Genomic DNA, 25,810 nt, shown 5'->3' with positions numbered 1-25,810 from the left:
AACGAGGCCCAGAAAGAAGAAGCGCTCTACTACCTCAGTCGAACGCTTACCGGCGCTGAATTGAACTACTCCCCAATAGAAAAAATGTGCCTAGCCTTGATGTTTGCCATCCAGAAGCTCAGACATTACATGCATGCTTACACCATCCACTTGGTTGCTAAAGCTGACCCGGTCAAATACGTCATGTCTAAGCCAGTTTTGACAGGGCGACTAGCTAAATGGGCATTACTTCTCAATCAATACGAGATCATCTACGTCCCAGCTAAAGCCGTCAAAGGACAAGCGCTAGCAGACTTCCTTGCCGACCATCCAATCCCAGCCGATTGGAAAATCTCGGACTACTTGCCCGACGAATAGGTGTTCTGCATCGACATATTCCCGACATGGACGATGTTCTTCGACGGATCTGCACGAGCAGACGAAGCGGGGGCAGGAGTAGTATTCATGTCGCCACAAAGGCAAGTACTACCTTATTCATTCCAGCTAAGCGAATTATGCTCCAACAATGTCGCTGAGTACCAAGCACTGATCCTCGGGCTCCAAATGGCAATCAACATGGAAATCGCAGCCCTCGAGATATACGGCGACTCCAAGCTCATAATCAATCAACTCCTGACTGAATATGAGGTGAGGAAAGATGACCTTGTCCCATACTTTCGGCTGGCAACGCAGTTGCTACAAAGGTTTGAGGCCGTAACACTAGAACACGTGCCAAGAAAAGAGAATCAAATGGCAGACGCTCTCGCCAACCTAGCTTCGAGCATGACATTAGGAGAAGACGAAGCTACAAACGTGCCAGTCTGCCAAAGTTAGGTAATCCCGCTTATCACCGAAATGGTATTAAGTGATGCAAACGTTATTTCAATACTTCCGGTCAACGTTGAAGAATGGAGACAGCCTCTGATCAACTACTTGGAGCACGGAATGCTTCCAGATGATCCGAAACACCGCTCTGAAATACGTCGACGAGCACATCGCTTCCTCTATTACAAAGGGACACTCTACCGGCGATCGTTTGAAGGGGTACTTCTGATTTGCCTAGGCGAGGAAGAAGCCAATCAAGCCATGGAAAAAGCACACTCAGGAATATGTGGAGCGCACCAGTCCGGACCAAAGCTTCATTTCCAGCTCAAAAGAATGGGTTATTACTGGCCAAGCATGGTAAAGGACTGCCTAGAATACGCCAAAAGGTGCCAAGCCTGCCAATTTCACGCCAACTTCATACATCAACCGCCTGAACCATTACACCCCACAGCTACTTCATGGTCGTTCGATGCATGGGGATTGGATGTCGTAGGACCAATTGCACCAAAGTCATCTACAAGAGAGGCTTACATCCTGGCTGCAACAGATTACTTCTCTAAGTGGGCTGAGGCCATACCCCTGAAGGAAGTCAAGAAGGAAAATGTCGTCTATTTCATCAAGGGACATATCATCCATCGATATGGGGTGCCTCGCTACATTGTCACCGACAACGGAAAGCAGTTCTCAAACCGACTCATGGACGAGCTCTGCGAGAAATACAAGTTCAAGCAGCACAAATCCTCCATGTATCATGCTCCGGCCAACGGTCTTGCAGAAGCATTCAACAAGACATTGTGCAACCTCCTGAAGAAGGTAATCGGTAGAACAAAGAAAGACTGGCATGAAAGAATAGGCGAAGCCCTATGGGCATACAGGACAACATATAGAATGCCTACCCAAGCCACACCTTATTCTCTTGTATATGGCGTAGAAGCTATTCTACCACTCGAAAGTCAAATCCCCTCGCTAAGGATGGCTATACAAGAAGGCTTGACTGATGAAGAGAATGCAAAGCTACGTCTTCAAGAATTGGAGGCACTAGATGAGAAAAGACTCGAAGCCCAGCAACACCTGGAGTGTTATCAAGCGCGACTTTCTAAAGCCTTCAACAAGAAAGTTCTCCCTCGGTCTTTTCAAATGGAAGATCTCGTCCTTTCATTGCGTGGGCCTATCATCACAACTCACAAGACAAAGAGCAAGTTCACGTCAAAATGGGATGGACCATACGTAGTACAAGAAGTCTACACCAATGGCGCCTACTTAATCATGGCGGAGGACGACTTGAAGATCGGCCCTATCAACGGCAGATTCTTGAAGCGCTACTACCCCTGAAAGGCAACAAATTCCCGCTCTTTATTCGCACGAGCCTAAACTGCATGAACTAAAGCTCCTGGCCCGCAAGAGCATAAACTGCATACGGCATCAAAAAAAAAAAATGTATTTTGAACTACGTTATGACTTGATCCCTCCTCAAACAAAGGGTACGTAGGCAACTCGAAGTGTCAAAACTTCAAGTACAGTCATACCATCTAAAAGAAATAATAATAATAATAAATAAACACTTTCAGGAAAGAAGAGCAAATTCAAGAACATAAATGCTTTATTTCTTTGAAAGAAGGAGTTGGGTCCAATGCCTTATTACAAGAAATATTACTTGAAAACTATGTCTCTAAAACTACGAAGGCAATCTCCAAGCGAGCCTTCCAAGGTCTTCAAAGTCTCTACCTCGGTGGGAGACAAGATGGGTAACTCCATAGTTGTGCCTTTCTCTCGTTCTAGGCGAGAAATCTCTTCTTGGTACTGAGAAAGTGCAGTTCCCTGCTCTGCGAGGACACTTTCAAGTTGTGATGCCTCGACTACCAACTGTTTTCGCTCTCGCGCCAATGCATCTAGACGCCCTTGGACAGAAGTTAACGAAGCCTCCGTGACTTGATAATCTCCTGAAACAGCTTGCTGAAATGACCGAACTTGAGCCAGTGATGAGTCTATCATTGTTAGCTGATGAGCTCTAACATCTGGACTCAACTTCTCCAAGGAAATAGCACGCAAGGAAGAATATTCAGTCGAGGCGGCCATAAGTTCGGCAATCTTGATCTTCAAGGAGGAGGAATCAACGTTAAGGTTGTCAATCACCGAAACAAACTTTGACAAATCCTCATTAAGCAACGGGAGGTCTTCCAGTGGACACTTAAAAATCCTCGCCTCAATATGGCCCTTGATCTCCATTGCCGCACCAAGACTTATGCGATGGATGAGTCGCTCAGTACCGCTAAGATTCGGTCCTCTCAAAGAGATCTCAGAGCTAGCTGGCAAAGGCGTTGGACGCATGACGGGTTCTTGCATACCTCCACCTACACGTGGCAAACTCGGGAAGTTCGGCGGATTTGGAACAAGCTCCGCGCCAGGCGGATCCCCGATATCCCCGTCTGTAGGTAGGTCGTCTGCAAGTAGCATCCTCGTATAGGAATAAACATCTGCAGTTGCCAAATCAAAATGACAGGAAGGCCCAACCTAAAAAAGACAAAGAAAGATGTTAGAAATAAAAGCCAAAACGAGAAAAGCAGAAGAAATCAGGAGAGAAAATAAAGGATATACATCTCTCTCAAATGGCGCACGGTCATCGAATTGAGGAGTTCTAAACACTTCTTTCTTCTTGTGACGAAAATTGACATCACTGTCAGCCTGAGCATCCTCAAGTGGTCGCTTGTTTGAAACTTGTGGACGCTGCTGCAAAATGAATCCATCTTCGTACGAGTCACCTTCATCCCCTGCCTCTTCAGAAGCATCCGGATGTCGAGGAAACAAGCATGGACGTTGAGGAGTTAAAGCTACAGGTCTATCTTGCAAGGGAGCCGCACTCGCGCAATCAAGGGGTACCAGTCGCATAGAAACCACAAGACAACCCTCTCTCGACGTATCATCGCTTAAGTAAGAAGAATTGGCGCCACTTGCCGTCCCCGAGTTCTTATAATGTGTCTTTGACCACCAACGTGCGTAAACACGGGTCACTGGATTACTCCTGAACTCATCCTTGGCCGGCATCGTAATAACAGCATTTGTGCATGAACGGGTACAAGACTCCCAATGCATGTACACGGCTTGCAGGGATACCGATGGGTTCCTTTCCTTCAACTTGCCTGGCACGTTTTGGACAAAACCAAATTGCCTGCTGAAACGGTGGGGACTATATGGCTGGACGATACATCGGTCTTCTTGCCGCAAAGAAACAAACCCCGAACGAAGGCTTATAAGATAAGACAAGTCCGAGAAGCGGAGATGCGAGTTGTCTACGATGCCTCGCCGCACCAAGCCAACTCTCGCTAAGGGGTCCATCCTCAAATCTTCACAACTTTTGAATAGCGCTCGCGCTTGCAAATCGTCAAGGCTCTTCGCGGAGAGCACCCCAGAATACTTCGTCATCAAAGGCCCTAGCTTGGCTCCGGTTGATGAGGAAGGTCTTGACTTATCCAAAGTCGACAGAGAAAAATGAGTGCCAAAATATTCACCCAACCAACCATACACATAGTGGTAAGGAAGCACCGCAGCACGATCTTCAGTGCTTGCCGAGTCAGAAACCCTGCTCAAGCCATTGTAAATGCTGGCTAAGACCGGAATAGCGAGGCTAAAAGACTCACCTGCAGCCATCTTGCTAGCAACTTTGAAAACTCCAGGGCGAACTAAGTTAACGTCGCCTGCGGGGAAAACAAATTTACAAAGCCAACAAGCTAAGAAAGCAGCCAGGTAAGACTCCTCCACATGCTCTGGTGCTATGCCAAGATCCTCAAATGCTCTCAACTCGTCGGAAGAGCGACGCCTGGTTGCGCCAATAACACCGGACGGGTCTGAGTCGCCCTTTGGCTTAGTGGTCTTGTTACGACCAGTTTTCTTCAAAGGCTTCTTATACCTCATGGCCTCCCAGTACCAGAATCGGATCCATGAGGAAATCCTCACGCCTGATTTACCCCGAGCATCCTGGAAAAGCCTGTGATACGCCCAAAACAAATAGCGGCAACTTGCAGGCAATCCTCGGTTATTGCAAAGAGAAAGGTCCTCTGCGCTAGGAACGACCTCGTTGTAAAACTTGCCTTGGATCGGCAAACCTCTTATCCGGTGAAGATCCCAAAGTGAAATTGACATCTCCCCTTGCACTGTGTGAAGTGTGTTGGTGGCCGAACACCAACACTCTAAGAACGCACGAATAACGGAATGATGGCGATCGTAACTAAACAAAGACGCATACACGGCTTGGTAAAGGTCCACCTTAGTAAGCACATCCTTAGATCGGCTTAAGACATCTTCGAGCCACTCCCAATAAAACTCATCAAAAACGGCCTCTCCAGCAGTAGACAGGGTACCCTTCCAAACCTTAGCTCCAATGCGGATGTGATCACCAAGAAGCTTAAATGAGGCCGAATGATTATCACCGACATGGTGCGACGAATTCAAGATAAGAATCTTCGAGATGCGCGCTTTCTTCTTCGTATCCGCTTGGACAGAATCCACCACATCCCAAGATACTTCGGAAGACCACGACTTAATATGCATGGAGTTATCTTTCGCGGGAAGAGCAAGCGTTTTAGGACCAGTCAGTGGCTCGTAAAGCTTCAACGTCGTTCCTCTGTCTTGCGAGTCACCTCCCTGCGCAAGAATGGTAAGGGTGCCGCCCTTAAAGCACTTAAAAAATACCATGACCTCGGGAAAAAAAAAAACAAAAATAAATCAGCAGCAGCACGGCAAAGCGGGTAGCTACGGGACAGTCCTTCCAAGCGGCAGCAAAAGGCACTACACAACGAAACCCTGTTACAATCTCTTGCGCAAACCCTAGGCAGCAGAAGGCACAAATATGCTCACGCCCTGCGCACTCCAAATACCACGCCTCTGAAAGCTTCGTAATTAAAGATCCCTAGCATTACGACAAAGAAATCCATCAGTGAATGTGCGCACATTATAAGAAATTTTATATATGTGCAGATTGGGACAAACAAATATGCATGCAGATGCAAGGTCACACTTCCAGGATTAAGGAACTGGAAAAGGTTGTGGAACAAAAGAATCTAGATTTGGATAACCTTGAAACTTCCCGCGGGAAGGTTATGAAAAGGCTTTCCGTCACTGTCAGTAAGTTTGATGAGCTACATCAGCTAGCTGCAAGCCTCATTGCTGAGGTGGAAAAGCTTCAATCACAGTTGCAAGGACGGGATGATGAGATATCATTCTTGAGGCAAGAGGTCACTAGGTGCACGAATGATGTTCTTGCCGCATCACAAACCAGCAACAAGAGAAACGCGGAAGAGATCCATGAGTTACTAACATGGCTTGATATGAATATTGCTCGAGTCCGAGTGCTCTGATTCCTACAGCCTTTGCGCCAGGAACAGCTTCAGTAAGAAACCCACTGCCAAAGAGGCTCTTTGGGAGAACAAGCAAGAAATGACCCCTGCTGCTAGAGGGATGGAAAAGGAAATTAGAGCACTGCAGTTAGAAGAAAAGAAGTTTGTCACTGAGATAAAAAGAACTACATAAAGTGAGGAAGCCGCACCACTCTCCGCCAGGTTGAAACTTTCCACAGCAAAAGTTGTCTTTACCAAGCTCCACTGGCTACACCTCGTACGTCGGCATCATTTCATCGTCGGCCCTCCAGCTGCTTGAAGACCCGCTGTACTTGGCGACTACAAATGCAAGGATGACAGGTAGTGCGATGGTGTGCAGCAGACGGTGCAACAAGGACGCAAGGCGGTGCGGCAACCAGCAAGGGTGACAAAGGCAGTGCAGCAAGGATGGTGGCTGTGCAGTTATGGTGTCCAAAGAAGCTGACAAAGCATGGAGCAGCAAGCTTCGGTGCAAATGAAACTACACTTGATAGGTTAAAACTTTCAAGCAGATGGAGAGGATCGGATACATGTCTAAAAGCCTTGCAGGAAGGCTTACTTATACACAACTGCATTTGTTAAAGCTGGGAAAAGCCTTAACGCCCATGTTTGCCGTGTTTTGTTAAAGCCGGGAAAAGCTTTAACGCCCATGTTTGCCGTGAATGATTATAACACATACAGCAGCAAAAGAAAAAGCTTTTGTTAAAGCTGGGAAAAGCTTTAACGCCCATATTTGCCTGACACTGCAAGCAACATATTTGGGGAGAAAAAAAAAGGACATACAGCTTTAGCTAATAATAAATAAAATAATAATAATAATAATAAAAAAATTATATATATATATAATAAATAAATAAATAAATATATATATATATATATATATAAATAAAAAAAGAAAAAAAGGAGCATGTAGACACTAAGTGAAATAAAGCTCATTTATTAATGTCTCCAATAAATTACAAATATGTACACATACATAAATCAAAAAAATAAAACAGACGAGAGAGAGCCTTCACAAAGTTTGCTCGGGCGGAGCCTCAGCAGTCGGCGGGGCCACAGAAGGAGGAGGTATCGGAGGTTGGTCATTCGGAGCTTCACTACGCGGTACAGCCCCAGAAGACGAAGGCAAATGCTGTTGGAACAAACCCACAAACCTCCGATGATCAAGTAAAATCTGACCATCAGATTCCTGCATCTGGTCAATTTTCCTCTTCATGTTTGTGGCATAGTCGTGTGCGAGCCTATGCAACTGTTTATTCTTATGCTTGAGCCCTCTAATCTCCTGTTTGAGACTCATCACTTCAGCCGCCAACGATTCAACTTGACGGGTTCGGGCAAATAGGCGTTGGGCCATGTTGGACACAGACCCCGCACACTGCACACTAAGGGCCAGAGACTCTTTAACAGCCAACTCATCAGACCGCTTGGAAAGCAGCCTGCTGTCTTTGGGAGTGACAAGGTTCCGGGCCACCACCGCAGCGGTCATATCATTCTTCATCACCGAATCCCCAACGGTAAGAGGACCAGTAGGGGATATGAATGATGGGCGCCATATGTTATCGGGAGAGGGCGAGATTGCCTCTTCACCAAGGTTCAAATCGAAACGACGGTCGGAGGGTCCAGACATTTTCAAAGGTGTTGAAGAAAGAAGAGGTCAGACAGATCAAGATCTTAGAAGTACAAGAAGGGAGTTTCTGCAAGTGAAAATTCAAGTGTGCTTTGAAACGAACTGCGTGCCTCTATAAACATTAGCACTCAACGGGATTTCAGAGATCGAAGAGGCAAGCTCAGAATTCGAAGAGGCCAATTCAAAAATCGAAGAGGCAAGCTCAGAAATCAGAGAGGCATCTTGCTTTTCCAGACGCGTCAGCACCCATCACACGCAAACTCAGCTTTGCGGAAATCACGGGTGATTTGTCGAAGCGCCGATCCCAGATACCGAAGAGACGCCAGTCTTTTCCAGATACGTCAGCACCCATCACACGCAAACTCAGCTTTGTGGAAATCACGGGTAATTTGTCGAAGCGCCGATCCCAGTTATCAAAGAAGCGCCAGTCTTTTTCAGCCGTGTCAACACCTGTCACACGCACACTCAGCTTGGCGGAAATTACGGACAATTTGTCGAAGATTTATGATAAAGAAGAAGGCACGTGAAGCCATACTGATCAATCACGCATTGGCTACTGACACAAGTGAAAGAACAATACATCTACAGGTATTAAGGAACTCCCTATAACTGTCCACCTTCACCCTCCATAGCAAGGCAGACATACGGAACCTTTCTTCATCTCCGAGAATGCCTTCCCAACGAAGCCTCTCGAGTCACTCGGTGTTCCTTATCCCTTGGGGTACTTCAGCAAACAAATGACACCAAAGCAAAAGTATCTCATATCACCAGGGTAGAAAGCAAAAGTATCTCATATCATGCGTTCTCCCTGTCATTTCCTTTGTCTTTGTTCTTACCTACAAAGACAAGGATAAAGAAAACAATATGCCGGAACTTCCACTTAAACTCGGGTAAGGAACCGACTGCTTGGAACCCTTCCCTGATTGCCTACCTAGCACTGCTCTTGAGTACTCGTTTCCCACTGCTGTTGTACTTCCAAAGAAGCTGCCACATCTGCCTGGAGAACAGATAAGGCAAGTGAAAATGATACCTTGAAGCATGTGGAGAAGAGGTGCAGAAGGAACAAGCAGAGAAGAATGCAGTTTGCACAGTCAACTCAGCAGAAGGAGTCCGAGCTGAAGAACTCGAGAAGCTGCCATATCTGCCTGAAGAAACAAGCAGAGAAGAATGCATCATTCACAGTCAACTCGGCAGAAAGAGTCTGAGATGAAGAACTCGTTTTGACCCTCAAATTCTTGGGTCGACTTACTAGGCGGTGTGGGCTGCATGCGCCGATTCACCACCCTTGAATCAAATCCTTAAAGATCAAGTCACCAACTGGAAGAAGAGCCCATCAATCTTGAAGATCATACCGTTGACCAAACTGCTCGGGTGTGAATTAGAAAGATTGAACAAAGCAACAAGTCGTCACCTTCACCTCATGCCTGCTTGTCATGTGTTCGAATTAACCTTCAAGAATCAAGCCTCAATGGCCTTTGAAGAAGTTTCCAGCCAAATTCAAGATCAAGCCTCGACGGCCCTTGAGGAAATCACAAGTCTGATTCAAGATTAAGTGTCTACCACCCTTGAATCAAAACCCAGTTCAAGAATAAGCTGTGGAAAATCAACAATTGGAGGAATCCAGAAAATCCTCCAACCCAGTTCAAGATCAAAGCTGTGGAAAGTCAACAAGCGCAACAAAATATGTGCCGATTCACCCACTACCAAAGCCAAAGATCATCTACCACATAAAGCTCCTTATGGTCCAATTTCAACCTTCAAGATCAAGCCTCGACGGCCCTTGAAGAAATTTCAAACAAAAGTTCAAAAACAAGCCTCAACGGCCCTTGAAGAAATCTCCAGCCCAATTCAAGATCAAGCCTCGACAGCCCTTGGATCGACATCTACAGTAAGGGACTTCAAAACACATCTCCTACACGTGACAAGCACATGTATACGACGTGCCTTGAAGTGGGGGCATTTGTAGACATCGAAATTTCGGTAAATAAATGTTGACCAATAAATCAAAGTGTCAACGCTCATGTATTACATAAATTTTACACGTAGCGTGTGACTCAACGAAAATGGAAATGAGTTGGAAAAGTCATCAAATAGGACACGTGTCAACACCTGGCAGAAACGACTTATTTCATCTGGAATATTATATTCAAAATTAGATCTTGGAAAATTCTATAAATACAAGCCTATTTCATTCATATTACACCTTGAAGCTCTGAAGCTCTGAAACTCCGAAGCTCTCAAGCATCCAGGTTCCCGAAGAATCAAGAAAGCTCTCTTCGTTCTTCGTTCATCGTTCTTCCAAGATCAAGCCCAAACGGCCCTTTGGATCAACAATCATCCACCAATTCAAGATCAAGCCCCGACGACCCTTGAAGAAAGTGTCCATCATTCATCATCCGTTCATCCAAGATCAAGCCCCAACGGCCCTTTGGATCAACAACGTCGACAAATCCACACATCCAACCGTTTCTTCAAGATTAAGCCCAAAAGCCCTTGAAGATCCTTTCATCACTGTTCTTCAAGATCAAGCCCAAAATCCCTTGAAGATCCGTTCATCACCGTTATTCAAGATCAAGCCTTAACGCCCCTTGAAGAAACATTCATCCTCAAGATCAAGCCCCAACGGCTCCTTGAAGATCCGCTCAAATCCACCTTCAAAGATCAAGCCCACGGCCCTTTGAAGAAACTTCCAACAGTTCATCCAAGATCAAGCCTCAACGGCCCTTGGATCAACGAAACATCCACAAATACACACCTTACGGAGATCGAATCAGAGGATCAAATTTGAGAGAGATTGTAACCCTAAATAATCAAAATACAAATATTTGTTTGTCCACGTTGTTCTTGTCTCTTTCGTTTCAGGAATTTTCTGTGTTCACAGCATTATCTTGCTGTTTGTTTTCAACAATATCTTTGTTGTTTGATGTTGAAGCATAGTACTAATAACATTTTTTATTGTAATTATCGTTCCGAGTATGTCTTCGTACAACACATGATATTATTTAATTCACTTTTATTCATTTTAATCTCGACTGACTGCAAAAGAAGAAATTGGTTACCAATCGAAAAATGGGTCGACAACTAGAAGAAGGGATTGCTAGGTGCACTAGGATGACAAAATTTTGATGAAAGGCATTGTATTGTTGCCTGCTTGGACCCGAGTTGAAGCTTCCCTATTTCACAAGCCAATTATAAGACCTGGTGGCAAGGGATGAAAAAAAAAAAAAGAGATCCCTTCTATTTTTGAGTTTAACAACTTGTAGTATAACTCCAATATATTGATTAACCACGTCAGTGTGATTTCTTTTCACATGCATGATGACATGATAACATAATCAACAAAAGATTACAATTTTAATCTTAATTAATTAGGTGATCAATTTAAAAATCTTGTGCTGTATCCGCCCAAGAGCAGAATCCCAACGCGGCTTGTAATATCAAATTATCAACAAACAGTGATGTTATGGTTAATTACTAAAAAATTGCCACCCAACCCACGGATTTGGATCCTCCCCTGAGCAGGGTCCGAATCCTTCAGATCCAATAACACAGACCGTTAGATTTTGATCCAACGGTTACAAATAAAAAACACTTCTAAAATTATAATAATTATAACCGTTAAATCAAAATTTAACGACCCGTGTTATTGAGTCAGGAGGATTCGGACCCCTGCTCGGGAGAGGATCCAAATCCCCTACCCACACTCTCACACCAACCAAACCAACTACTGGGAAATTGTGACTTAAATTATAGGTAATAAGACTCTTTGATTAATGTGTGGGCTCCACTCAATTATTGACTTAAAATATTATATATATCAGGTTGTCTCTTTCCGAAACGAAATTAAGCTTATACAATAAAATTATAGGTGATAACACTCTTCTTCTTCCTCAACTCAACACTTCTTTGAAGAGAGAAAAAAAAAACAGAGAAAGAGAAAGAGAAATGGCAGGAGCTTTGATTGGGGAGGCTTTTCTCTCTGCTTCCATCCGGACGCTGTGCGACAAGATTTCTTCTGGGATGTTGATGGACTTCTTCCGACGGAAAAAACTTGACCATTCACTCTTGGAGAAACTGAAGCTGACTTTTCTGGCCCTTGACGCAGTGCTTGATGATGCAGAGGATAAGCAGATTGAGAAACCTCGTGTGAAAAAGTGGCTTGACGAGCTCAAACATGCCGTCTTCGATGCTGAGGACCTGCTGGCTGAGATCGATGCTGAAGCTTTGCAAAGCAAGGTGGAAGCTGAGGAATATCAAACCAAAATGACGTCCCAGGTGTGGAACTTCTTCTCTACTTCTCTTAATCCTTTTTATCAAGGCATGAATGGTAAGATACAAGAGTTGTTTCAAACGGTGGAACACATTGGGAAACAAAAAGATCTCCTTGGTCTTATAGGAGGAGGCGTTAAGGAGAAGGTTTCTCAAAGAACCACAACATCCCTGGTTGAGCGTGAATTTAGTGCTTGTGGTAGGAAGAGAGATAAAAAGAAGTTGAAAAGAATGTTGCTATTTGATGATGCAAGTAGCAGCCACATATCAGTAATCCCAATAGTGGGTATGGGCGGGGTTGGTAAGACAACCCTTGCTCAGCTCCTTTACAATGATAAAAATATAAAAGAGCATTTTGATGTTACAGCTTGGGCCTGTGTTTCCGAAGATTTTGACGCTATGAGGGTAACTAAAACTCTTATTGAATCAATTATCTCAAAACCTTGCAGTCTTCAAGATAGCTTGCTTCAAGTTGAACTTAGGGAACAAGTGAGGGAGAAAAAGTTCCTATTTGTGTTGGATGACCTTTGGAATGACAACTATAGTGATTGGGATCTTGTAAGGACTCCTTTTACTTATGGGGAGAGGGGAAGTAAGGTGATAGTGACAACAAGGAACAAAAGTGTCGCATCCATTGTGCATACCGGTCCTATTCACTATTTGAAACATTTGTCGCATAAAGATTGTTGGTTGTTACTCAGAAAACATGCATTTAGAAATGAAAATCCTAGTGCGCATCCACACTTGGAAGAAATTGGTAAGCAAATTGCACGCAAGTGCAATGGTCTTCCCTTAGCTGCAAAAGCACTTGGGGGTCTCTTAGGTTGTAATGTAGGTTACAGGGAGTGGAGTCACATATTGAATAGCAATCTTTGGGAGACATTGCATACTGATAAAAATGTTCTTCCATCTCTAAGATTGAGTTATCATTATCTCCCTACTTATTTAAAACAATGTTTTGCTTATCTCTCAATTTTCCCAAAGGACTATGAATTTGAAAAGGAAAATATAATTCAACTTTGGATGGCACTGAGTTTAATTCCACAAGATGAGAGTGGTAAAGGATTGGAAGAGCTCGGTGAGATATACTTTGATGAACTATTGTCACGATCACTACTTCAAAGATCATGGAAACCATCAAGTTTCACAATGCATGATCTCATTAATGACTTGGCTATGTATGTGTCTGGAGAATTTTGTTTTAGGTTGGATGAGGGAGAGTCGCATGAAGTTCCTAAAAGAGTTCGGCATTTGTCATATATGAGAGGAAGATTTGATACTGCTGCAAAACTTAGGTCATTGGATGAAATTAAGTGTTTGCGCACCTTATTTCCTATGTCTTTAAGACCGTCTTGGAAGAGGGAGAGCCTATATGTAAGCATAAAGGTTCTAGAAGATTTATTACCAAAACTAAAATGTTTACGGGTGTTGTCGCTGTCAAGATATGAAAATATCACTCAATTACCTGATTACATTGGTAAACACTTAAACTTGCACTACATTGATCTCTCTCACACTGCAGTTAAAAAGTTACCAGATACGATGTGTACTCTCTACAATTTGCAAACTCTATTGTTGGTCGGTTGTTCCTCTCTTGTTGAATTGCCTGCAGACATGAGGAAATTGATTAATTTGCGTCATCTTGATATTAGTGGAACTTGTATAAAAGAGATGCCGGTGCAAATGGGTAGGCTAAAAAGTTTGAGAACATTGACTGCTTTTGTGTTGGGGGAATCTACTAGGTCGGGTGGCATTGGTGAACTGGGGCAATTGTCGAACCTTCGAGGAAAACTCTCTATCTTGAATCTACAAAATGTCGTCAATCCTATAGATGCCTTGGGGGCCAATTTGAAGGATAAGAAAGATCTCAACGAAGTAGAGTTGGCATGGGGTCATGAGGAAGCAGATGATTCCATAAAAGAGAGACACGTACTTGAAAGCCTACAGCCTTCTGTGAATCTCGTGAAGCTGACCATCAGATTTTATGGTGGAACCAGCTTTCCGGATTGGTTGGGAGACTCTTCCTTCTCCAACATACAAGTCATGCGTCTTAGTGATTGTAGTACTTGCTTCTCATTGCCACCAGTTGGGCGGTTACCCGCTCTAAGAGAGCTCTATATAGAAAGGATGAAAACTATTGTGAGTATTGGTGTTGAGTTCTACGGGGGTAATGGAGCTTCTCTAAGTCAACCATTTCAATCTCTCGAGAGGCTAGGGTTCAAAGAGATGCCGGAGTGGGAGGAATGGCTGTCGAGTCCAGGTAGAGGTCAATCTCCAGACTTTCCTCGTCTTGAGCTGCTCATTTTAGTGAATTGTCCGAAGCTGAAGGGAAACTTGCCCGATCATCTTCCTTCATTGAGACAGCTTTGGGTGTCAGACTGCGGGGTTCTACATGAAAGGGCTACCAGAACAAGATGGATACCTTGGTCTCTCATCGTCAACACGGAGTCCTTGCGACAATCTCTTGAACACCTGAACATAGTTAGATGCCCAGGTCTATCGTCGTTACTAGAGACGGAGTCGCTGTGCTTGCTTTGGACGCTTGAGGTTCAAATTTTTAGTAGCACAGATTGCTTGCAGCCGCACTTGAGCGGTTGTCTTCGAGAGTTGAGTCTCGTTAACTGCGCGTCACTCTTGTCGTTCCCGAGAAACGGTCTACCCACTTCTTTGACACATCTTCGAATAGAAAATTGCAGGAGATTAGAATTCCTATCTCATGAGATGATGGCCAAATTGACATCCCTTCGACATTTGAAATTGAGGGACAGCTGTGATTCACTGAGGTCCTTCCCGCTGGGCGTTTTCCCCAAACTTTCATTTCTTCTGATCTGGGGCAGTAAAAATCTAGAATCCCTTGCCATTGGAGAAGGAGCTGATGACGAAAATCTCACTCATCTCGACTATCTCCTTATCTATTTCTGTCCAAATCTGGTCTCTTTTCCCCACGGGGGATTGCCCACTCCCAAACTGTCTCATTTTGCAGTCTTGAGATGCAAGAATTTAAAGTTATTGCCCGACCGAATACACACCCTCACCGCCCTTCAAGAGTTGCAGATATCCGGTCTTCCAAATGTTGAGTCATTTGCAGAAGGGGGTTTGCCTCCCAACCTACAATTATTTCGAATCAGTGGTTGTGAGAAACTGAGGCCTTCAGTGGAGTACTGGGGTTTGCAACGACTTGTCTCCCTTCGAACATTTCGGATCTCAAGCCGCAAGGATCTGTTGAAGACGGTGCTCAAGGAACAGCTGCTCCCTAACACTCTTCACACTCTCGCAATCTGTGGAACGAGTCTGAAATCTCTGAAGGGAAAGGGATTTCAACACCTCACTTGTCTTCAAGAGCTCGAAATTAAGGGGTGTCGTAGTCTCGAATTCCTGCCAAAAGAGGGTTTGCCGGCATCGCTCTCTTTTCTGAGCATCCAAAACTGTTCTTCCCTGAAGAAGAGGTGTCAGAAGAAGACTGGACAAGAGTGGAGCAAGATAGCTCACATTCCTCTCATCAAGATAGATGATCAATTCATCATTTGAGGCCTCAAGTCAAAGTCAGGTACGTGCATAGCGCCATGTTTATTCCATAGGCAAGATTCAAATTCTGTAAAAGTTTCTCTTCAATTGTTTACTGTCATCTATACTTATACTCTGTTTAATTAATTAGTCAGTCAGTTTTTAATTGTTTAATTCAACTACGCTACTCTAACAAAAGCATGGTCCTTAAATTTCAGGACAATATCATCCAAGGGCAACATGTGTTTGCTTACATAAATTACTAGTTGTCGAATCGTGCCATGGCTATTTGTCACTGTCAAGAATATGATTCTCCTGCATGGGCGAGGAGGTAACCCTGGATGATGTTTTTTTTCCCTTTCTCATACTGATATGATTTGAGTGTGGTAGAATGCACATTCATCTTAAGATAAGGAAAAGATCCAGATTGTCAAACTTGAACGCGTAACAAACTGGAATTTAATTTGAAGAAGCTGTGCTAATAATTAGGTTCCACTGAGACATATGCTTGTTTTCTTAGATCACTCATTAATTTATAGTATCTTCAACTTTGAATTTAAGGTATCTTTCTGAGACAAGGTATGAAAAAGGAATGCGCTTGAGTTGACATCTGCATTCAATATCGATGAGAAGAAACAAGCAATTTTTGTGAAGGACTTTGATATATATGTAAATTTTTTTTCCATCACAAGTAAAATTTGCATTTCTCTACTAGAGTTGTTTCCTCAATATTTTAGGAAAACTGGTTCCTAAATTTTCTTATTATTTTGCATCTTGGTACACCTCAAGTGATTACTACTCTGCTCCCACTAAAACTTTCACATTGCTATCTTTCCTTGTCAAATCATGTCTAAATTTTGTTTCCACTTTCAGAGTTTGATTGCGATGATAAATGGGAAAAGTAGGGAAAAATGTGAAGGCATTATTCCTAAGGCCTCTAGAGCAAGCAAGCACCAACTGCTCATGGTTCCAAGATTTGGAGAACCTGATCTCTGCGTCCAGGGTTGCAAGGCTGCAGGATCTGCCCGCAGAGTGTTTTAGTGGAGGTGAGGATGGATATGATGCCTTAAGCTTTTAAATTTCCTCTGTGATGAGGCTCTTAACACAAAGTAAATAGAAGATAAATATTATGCAAATTATAATTTTGTAATTGTCCTGTTTTCTGCATTTCAAGTTAAAAGATCTTTTCGGTCTTTCCTCCAGGACATCGAGGGGATGGATTGGGGAGCAAAATGAAAGATTGGCCAACGTCAAAGGGATGCGATAGCAAAAATTTCATGTTGGAGTCTGGGGATCGATAATATGAAGTTATTGCCCAAACATATGCACACCTGTCACCCGCACCACCCTTCAAAAATTGAGCACCTGGGATCTTCCAAATCTTGTGTCATTTGGTGAAAGGGGTTTGCCTCCCAACCTACAAACATTTCATAACAGAGATTGTGAGAAATTGAGGCCTTCAGTGGAGAACTGGGGTTTGCAACGGCTTGTCTCCCTTCGAAGATTCAATTCAGCAGCGAGGATGTGTTGAAGACGTTGCTCAAGGAACAGTTGCTTCTTACCGCTCTTCACACTCTTGCAATCTCTTATCTCTCAAGTCTGAAATCTTTGGACAGAAATGGACTTCAACACCGCACTTCTCTTCAAAAGCTATATATTGGAAGGTGTGATAGTCTCGACTTCCTGCCAAAACAGGGTTTTCCGGCATCTATTTCTTTCCTGAACATCACCAGATGCCCCTCTATGAAGAAGAGGTATGAGACCAAGAAGGGAAAAGAATGGAGAAAGATAGCTCATATTCCTTGCTTAAAGAGAGATGACATAGTCATCATGATATGATCTCTGTCTCTCTCTCACCAAAACTTTTGCTTCTCATTTCACTCTCAACTCTCTAATGTCAGGTACTTTATCTTTTATTTGTTATATTGATTGTCTCAACTTTTCTACATAAAATCTACATAGAGATTTTTCTTTCATTTTTTTAGTTAACCATTTTTAGTTGTTTCGCCATATTTTTTGTTGCAACACACACACACACACACATACATACATGGTGCTGGTTCATAACTTTAATGATTGATGTGTGTGTATATATGTACACACACATAAATGGTGCTGGTTCGTAACTTTAATGATGTAAAGCGGAGGAGTATCCTGTTTCATCCCCTATCTAAGATTTAAAGAGAGAGTGAACAATCCCGCTGAATTCTTTTCAAAGTTTCAGAGTTCAATTACTAAAATAAAAGGAACAGGGCAGAGGAGAAAAATTTGTCACATGTATCTGCAGAAATTTTTATTGAATTGTTTAGGCCCAGCATACTGCATTGCTTTCTTGTTCTGTTTTCTTTTTCTTTAAAAAGAAAAATGTTTGGAGGAGAAAAATTTATCACATGTATCTGCAGAAATTTCTATTGAATTGTTTCGGCCCAGCACACTGCATCGCTTTCTTGTTCTGTTTTCTTTTTCCTTTAAAATAAAAATGTTTCTTAAAATTTTCAGGAGAATGTGATGGGAGTGACTTATTTATGTGCGTTGTGCACTGGGTACGACCTTTATTTTCAAAGTTTGATTGGGATGATAAAATGGGAAATGTAGGGAAAATTGTGAAGGCATTATTCCTAATGCCTTTGTAAATATGTTGCACCTTATCTGTAGAATTTGTCTTTAATCATTTAGGCTTATAGACTAGTCAAATGTTAACAGTGAAATTCAACTATGCTTTCAAGGCAAAATTATGTCACTAACGTGTTCATAGGCTTTGCTGAGGCAGATAGCAAACTGTGGAACTGTAAAGATTGGATTATGTAAGGCCAATGATTTTAACGCCCATCAATTAGCTGTCCATGAATGGTTGTCCTGCAGTGTGGCATGAATATGATTCTCCTTCAATTGGATAGGTAACCCCAGGAATGATGTTTTACTCATATATTGCTTTATTTTCAAACAAGCAGCATTCCTTTTCATCTTCTCTTCATGTTGCTGCCATCTTCGGGTGGGTGCAGATATATTTTTGTACATACACAGCTCTGTTGAAGTGAGAACAGGTGACGATGACCACAAAACAAAATGAGAGCCAGGTTTCTATGGAGCACCACCCTCATGCTTGCCCTTGTTGGAATTTAGCAGTATTCATACATGTTGAGCTGGGGTATGAAAAAGAAAAGCACTTGTGTTGGCATCCTATCGGAACAGATATGAGAAGAAACAGGATTTTCACAACTTGATGTGGAAATGAAGTGGGAGAATGCATCGATCTGAAGGTAAAGCTGTCTTCTTTCATTGCATTAACTGTGCACTTGCCCTCCATGAATTTTGTTGGAATGTCCACATACTCTCCTTAAAGAAAAGAACTGAGAGATTACAGCATTTTGCTCTACAACTGGGGATCTTATGAGCTCTCCCTTGAGTCGTATCAGGACAAAAACGTATGTTTTCTATGTGTGGTGGTGACAGGCGACTGGAGTTGGAATCTAATAAAATACGAACAGTCCCTTCGACTGTGTACAAGCCGAAGAAACAAGGGGAGATGGATGTCTGAAGCAAGGATGGTTCACCGCAAAAATGTATGGATTCAAAAAAGGTTTTAGTGATGTTTAAGCGGTTTTATGCCCTCAAGTTTTGATAGGAAACTGGTGTTGGTTCACCAAGAAAACGAGGGAAGGAGAAGTCTCTTGATGGAAGAAAAGATATGAACGTGGATGCATCTCCGAATCTGATCAGGAAGAAACTAAGAAAACAAAAGCAGTAAGAGTTAATGGAAATTTGTAATGGCAGCAGAGATGGTGCGGCTACTATGAGCAATAAGGATGTCAATGGCAAGGCAGTCATAAAGCATCGTAAAGTCTAGGAGTGGCCTTGGAATATTGAGACTCAAGAGGTTGATTTTGGCAGCAGAGATGGTGCATATTGATGTTGTTGGTTGGTTTTAATTCTGTTTAAGAGGGCTTATGGTCTCGAGTTTTGGCAGGCAAAGTGTGTTGATTCACCTAGCAAATGAGGGAAGAAAGCCCTTGATCAGAGCGAAGATGTGAAGTACTCGGATGCAGCAAAGCAGGACGAGTTGATGGAAACTTGTAATGCAGCAGAGATGGTGGTGCTGCTGTGAATGAGAATGATTCCAAGGGCAAGGACAAGGCTGCAAGAGGGTGCCACAGGGGCAAGGAACTCCGTGTTGAGAGCAGAGAGGTTGATCTTGAGCTTCCCCTACCCCAGGCCACCATTAGCTGCTGAGGATGTGGGAAATGCTGTCCAATTTTTGTTCTGTAAAACTTTTAGAGAGGTAATTCTTACTTTTGTTCTATTATATACTTGATCAAAATGTTGCTCTAGACATGTTTTAATTGCTTTTGGTGCTAAATCATTCCTGAACTTCCAATTCACTTGATTTTTTTTTTCTTGTTTGTTTTTACTCTAGTTTTTTAAAATTGAAAAGTCCCAAGCTGAATCTGTTCTTCGAGAACTAACGCATGGAGGAAACGGATGAAGCGGACGGCCTGGACAGTTTGTGATGGGAGTGACTTATTTATGTGCATTCAGTGGAAATGTAAAGACGTGATTATCTGAGGGAACCAAAACTACGACAAGTAGTAGTCCTTGAATGTCGCTCAGTGGCTCTGCCTATCCAGCACGAATATAATGCTTCTGCATCGAAAAAGGTAACGCCAACCGAGGATGATGGTTTTCACGTACTGGTGTTGTTTGAATACGGCGGCATGATTTTCTCATCTTTCAATTAAACTTTAATCTTCAGGTAGATGCTGCAGATACGTTGAAGAGCATGGGTTAGAGAAAAAAAATTATTGACCTAAAGTTGAATAGAATAATTGTTTCAGTTAACCTATGTGAGGATATGAAATGATTATTGAGCTTTGCTAAAATATGAAGGGGAGTGTTAGCAACCTTATTTTAACTTTTTCACTTCTACTCATGCTACGTGTACTCCACTAGCACGTAAAACTAAAAATTTATTTACTTTTTGGTTGACAAACTAAAATTTTAAGGAAAATGCTACGGAGAATATGTTTTTAGACAATATTTTGTAGACCACTTGATATGACAGTTGATAGTTAAATATCTTAAGACTTGCATAGGATAGTACGTAGCACTACTATTTAATTCCTAAGTGTGGAATAACAAAACCAATAACTCATTTATTATGCCAGAGCAAACACAACCTTTGAAGAGCGTATCCATTCATTCATTTCATGTCAAAAGAATAACATGCTCAACATGACAAACTTTTTAGGCCTAAGATTACTAAATGCGGGTGTTATCATTACTAGGTGTTGCCTATCATGTCATTCATTCATTCATTCACCAATATTGTTTTCACTTAACCATCTATTACTAGGTATAGATTTTATCACAACCTCAAAGATATTTCAGTATTCTGAATTGGACAAGCCATTGAGCTAAAAGCATAAAGAGAACCAAGATACATACCAGGTTAAATGCTTTGAGGTAGTAGTATCGATAGTTGCATAAAAATCCATGTCTACCATCAAGAACTAGGAGTATCCAACAGTCAGAAATGATTGATTCGAGGAAAACAAAAAATGGAATTCACATCCATTCTTAAAATGATATATTATATATATCTATCACAAACAGTGGCGGCTTTGGGCATGTGCAATAGGTGCCCTTGCACAGGGCCCCCAATCTTAAGGGGTTCCTAAATGATGATATCATATGTATATATGTACCAACTTGGTTTCCGTAAAAAGAATTCATCTTAGGGAAATTTTTTAGGATTTGTATGTGAATAAGAGAATAATGGCCTCCATCTGTATTAGAGGAATCACTTTTATGTTTCTTAGTTTGGTTCTGATGGCTTAGCTCTAAATTGCGTTTTACTTTCATGATTAGTGTTGATTTGAACCATAACTCATGAGTAATAATACTCTATTTAGATACCATATTAATACAACTATAGACACATAAATTAGCTTCACTATAGCGGGATTCTTTTATGCAAGGACCCATACCCCTAAAATCTCAGAACCGGCCCTGATCGCTAAGGTATGATGAAACTTAAAATTAGCTGAAACAAACAATAAATCATGTAACTAACACAAACACAAGAGCTATATTTTACCCAAGCAAAAGACCACAATCACCAAACACAAAAACTGATGTCAAGTTGTCACCAAATAACAAGTAATCCTCAAGATAAAAAAAAATAACAGTACACGAAAAAAAAAAAAAAAAAAACAAACAAACAAAAATGAAACAAAACACGTATAACCGCGACATACCCCAGAAACCATTGCCTCTTCGGCCAGAGGTTTTTGTGTTGGTAAGGAGAAAATAAAATTTGAACTCAGAACACTATGCGGGCACGAGAAATTATCAATTGCATTGACATGTTCCAACAAATCAGCTTTAACAGGCGTCCGGGCACAGAAATCTTGACCCAGATTGGGACGACTGAACATACCCGAATTCCAAATAAATAACAATGGAAGCAATGGGAGTATAATGCAAAGTAAAAAGGCTATTTCTTTGTTCCTCTTACTCTTGCCTCATATGAGGTGCCCTATTCATTGCTCCAACACATTTGTGTATTCGGGATCAATGGAGCTTCTTCGCGCCAAAATCTGCTACGGATTGAATCAATTGGCGACGGGCTTTCTGCGAAAAGGACAAAGGCGTTGAAGATAAGGAAAATATGGCAAATTTGAGAATGCTGGAAGTGGGATGATAAGGGAAAAGTTTATAGCTTGAAAATTGCAACACTCCAAAGAGGCCCTGCTGAAATGAAACCCTAAAAAGGCTTCACTTTGAATGCGGAGTGAGGCACCTGGAGACGTACGGTTTTCTGGAGTGGTCGATGCTACGGCAACTCAGAGATAGACAGAGAAAGAGAGAGAGAGTAAGCGCTTCAAGAGAAGGCGCGGTGATTAGTGGCGGGACACATTTCTGTTGCTTCAATTAGACTTGTTTTTCGTTAAAACCAAATAATGTGTTTGAAGTTATACTTTCAAGTCTGATTTTTAGTTTCGTTTTAACTATTTGTCGAATTTTCCCTTGAAATTTAATTATATACTTTTATTTATGGCTAAATACCCCCATTGCTGCTAAGAGAAATTGTAGTAACATAACTTTAATTCAGTTGGAGGAATAGTTCCGTAACTAAAAATTCATAATTATTAGTCCCTTTTACTTATCAAAACATGCAACTATGATCATTTTTATAAACTCCGTCAAAATAAGTCATGTTGGAAGAACCATTGCTATAATTGGGTTAAAGTTGAGGGATCATTGCTGCAATTTTTCTCATTTGATTTTTCATATTTGCCCCTTGATTTAGTCTCATTTTGACGAAAGTTCTGACAGAGTTGTTGAAAATGTCCATAGTTGCACGTTTTGTTGAGTAAAGTGACCAATGATTAGGAATTTTTAGTTGAATGATCATTGCTCTAATTGAGTTAAAGTTGAGATACCATTAATACAATTTCCAGGTGAAATCTCTCCACTTTTGCTCCACTATTCAGTTAGTTTATGGGCATTTAAAATCACAGAAATAAAATAAGATTAAAAAAATTAAAAATTCAAATTTAAAAAGAATTAAAGTAGCATTTGATGTGTAGACGGGATAGAAATAGGATGGAGCAGAGGTTCGAATATAGTTTGGTACATACATGCTGAAATGAGTCAATTGTTCTGTTTCGCGTTTGATAGTTCACGCGGAATAGAACAAAAAAATTAAAAGGCCAACTTATCCTTGCTTATTTTATGATATATTTGTGACAATGACACTTAATGAATATTAATATTTGTTGGTAATGAAGAAGTTTATTAGGTTCTTCCGGGTAATAATGTATTTCTGGGTAATTATTTCACATTCATCGCAGCAGCCATATTCTCTTTAGCTTATAAGAAGGAAAAATTAAGAAACGATTCATTTTCTCAGCCAATAGTTGCATAAACTTAAACACAGAAATGGATGTATACCTCTAAATTACACCCTTAACCCCAAACAGTACAAAGCTTGTGGTACGGAAAATCAATTTCAGTGAAAACCCATAAATTTCTAGGGGTTTCCACTTCTACACCTAAAAAAACCATGGTTAACTGAATGAGGAAAATCACAACCAACTCAGAAAAACTGACAATTAAATCAAAGCGGGAAGATATTGAGATGCTGCGACGAGAGAAGAGAGAGGTAGTGAACGAAGTAGAGAATGGAGCCTCTCCGCCGAGAAGACGGGGAGAGAAAGAGAGAGGCTACTAGGAAAGAAGAAAGACACAAGATTAGGGTTTGTTTTTATGATTTGGTAGTAGAATTATTGAAAAACAGCAGGGGTATTTTTGTGTTTCATGGGGTGAAATAAGTTCGTTCCATGGAGTGAAATAAGTCATTTTTCATGAGGGAGCGTGGTACAAAAATTAAACTAAAATTCATTCTAAGAATAGGTGCGTCTCATTTTTTTGTCGCACCAAACGTGAGACGAACCTGTTCCGTCTCACTCCAAGTACCAAACGCCACAAAACCACATCTCTAAACTCTCTCCCTCTTCCCGAATGTTTATTCCCTCCCAGATCGTTTATGTTTATAGTGAGGCCTTCTAAGTTTTCTTTAAAATAAATTGTTTTTAGAGAAATATCTTTCAGATTTTCATGTTCAAAGTTGGGTGTTTCATAAGTCACGGAACATTGCTGTTTTTTTGCCTTCATTTTTTTCATCCATCATAATATCTATGTGGCTCAAAATTAATAGAACTTGGAGTCATCTCACGAAGAAGGTTGTAAACTCTAAAAATTAGGATTCATAGATGCAAGATCTTGCTGTTTATTCTTAATGATATGTTTGTTGTTTGAAGTTGACGCATATTATTTTGTTCGATGTAATTATCATTCTGAGCGTGAACACATATTATATGACGCGTGATACTAATTTAATTCACTTTGATTCATTTTGGTCTAAACGGGCTGCAAAAGAGGAAATTAGTAACCAATTGAAAAGGATGGGTCATGGGTGGACAAATAGAAGGGATTGCTTAGGGTGCGCACTTCGAGGACAAAATTTTGATGAAAGACAATGTTTTGTTGCCTGCTTAGAATCGAGTTAAAGTTCCCCTAATTTACGGCGAAATATATTGTTTACACACTTCTTTTTACTTATCATATGTTTTCTTAATTTTAGGCCGTCAGATCGAATGTATTAAAAAAAATTAAATAACATAAATTAATAAATGGTATGTGAGAAGTAAAAAAGAGTGTGTGAATATCACTCCTTTTACAACCCATTGACATTTCTAGAACGTGATCAAATTTTCTGTCTCTAAGATGAGTGTAGTCTCTCTTTGGCTCCAATTATTCTTAACTTTGTTTTCATAGACTTAATGTGTGTCAAACAATAATTTGAGGTATAGAGATACCACGCCCATTTTGGGCGTAGAAGCTTTGATCTCCCCATAGACCATATGATTAGACTTGGCAAGGGAGAGATTTTTTAATGACAGAACACGAGTTAGTACATCACGTGTCACTATATAAGTGATGGGATATGTGTGTTAAAAAGTTAATAACTTAAAAAATAAAATTTCTCACCGTTTATATAAAACACATGGTATATCACTCGTGTTCTGATCACAATGAAAAATCTATCCTAGCAAATGGAGTAAAAATAGAGAGCCCTTCTATTTTGAAGAGAATTTTTCAATGCAATCAGAACACGAAGTGATACATCACGTGTCACTATACGAGTTGTGGGATACTTATATTAAAATATTAACAACTTAAAAAATAAAATTTTCATTCACTTATATAATGACATACACTATACCACTCGTGTTCCAGATACAAAGAAAAATTGTTCCTATTTTTATAGTCCAACTGCAATCTATTAATTAACCAAGTCAATGTGATTGCTACTTACATGCATGATTAACGTGTGAGGTCCACTGAAATTCACCCAACCCACTCTGTCACTCTCACACCAACTATTAAGAAATTCTTAAGACTGATATGTTATAAAAAAAAATTAAAAAAAAAGTAGACTCTATGATTAACGTGTGGGGTCCACTCAATTATTGACCAAAAGTGTATCAAGTCGTCTCTTGTTCTTCCTCACCTCCTCACCTCAACACTTTCTTTGAAGGACCGAAAAAAAAAAAAAAAAAAAAAGAGAGGGGGAGAAAATGGCAAGAGCTTTGATTGGAGAGGTTTTTCTCTCCTCTTCCATCCAGAGGTTGTGCGACAAGATTGCTTCTGACGAGTTTATGGACTTGTTCCG

General features: G+C 41.3%; 3 protein-coding genes and 2 long non-coding RNA genes across 6 annotated transcripts in view; 4 read left to right on the top strand and 1 right to left on the bottom strand.

Annotated features, from left to right (window-relative positions):
* The window catches only part of LOC103438610 (putative disease resistance protein At3g14460), a 39,750-nt gene extending 21,277 nt beyond the window's left edge, over nucleotides 1-18,473 (top strand). Inside the window, exons 1-2 of one of the 2 annotated variants that reach the window (XR_011582614.1) lie at nucleotides 17,334-17,474; nucleotides 18,344-18,473. The gene's annotated coding sequence lies outside the window, so the exon portion shown is untranslated. Of the gene's footprint in view, nucleotides 1-17,333; nucleotides 17,475-18,343 lie in introns of those variants that run through there. The other variant, XM_070824515.1, reaches the window with a different exon arrangement.
* Nucleotides 835-2,136, top strand: LOC139197641 (uncharacterized). The gene is made up of 2 exons (XM_070825576.1): nucleotides 835-1,484; nucleotides 1,680-2,136. The coding sequence occupies exons 1-2, from the start codon at nucleotides 835-837 to the stop codon at nucleotides 2,134-2,136; spliced, it is 1,107 nt and encodes a 368-aa protein (XP_070681677.1).
* LOC139187415 (putative disease resistance RPP13-like protein 1) lies at nucleotides 11,692-16,579 on the top strand. The gene is made up of 3 exons (XM_029105292.2): nucleotides 11,692-15,616; nucleotides 15,792-15,904; nucleotides 16,447-16,579. The coding sequence occupies exon 1, from the start codon at nucleotides 11,746-11,748 to the stop codon at nucleotides 15,595-15,597; it is 3,852 nt and encodes a 1,283-aa protein (XP_028961125.1). The 5' UTR covers nucleotides 11,692-11,745; the 3' UTR covers nucleotides 15,598-15,616; nucleotides 15,792-15,904; nucleotides 16,447-16,579.
* Nucleotides 18,474-18,579: 106 nt separating the features above from the next.
* LOC139197325 (uncharacterized) lies at nucleotides 18,580-20,147 on the top strand. The gene is made up of 4 exons (XR_011582618.1): nucleotides 18,580-18,841; nucleotides 18,917-19,450; nucleotides 19,541-19,852; nucleotides 20,006-20,147. It is a non-coding gene; the product is annotated as an uncharacterized lncRNA (long non-coding RNA).
* A 1,760-nt stretch (nucleotides 20,148-21,907) lies between these two features.
* LOC139197330 (uncharacterized) lies at nucleotides 21,908-22,205 on the bottom strand. Its single transcript, XR_011582622.1, has 2 exons — nucleotides 22,088-22,205; nucleotides 21,908-21,999 (listed from the first exon to the last, which is right to left on the bottom strand). It is a non-coding gene; the product is annotated as an uncharacterized lncRNA (long non-coding RNA).
* Nucleotides 22,206-25,810: the final 3,605 nt, after the last annotated feature.

Source organism: Malus domestica, chromosome 07 (assembly GCF_042453785.1).
Source record: "Malus domestica chromosome 07, GDT2T_hap1".
In the NCBI taxonomy this organism is placed as follows: domain Eukaryota; kingdom Viridiplantae; phylum Streptophyta; class Magnoliopsida; order Rosales; family Rosaceae; genus Malus; species Malus domestica.
This window is presented reverse-complemented; position numbering and strand designations above follow the sequence as displayed.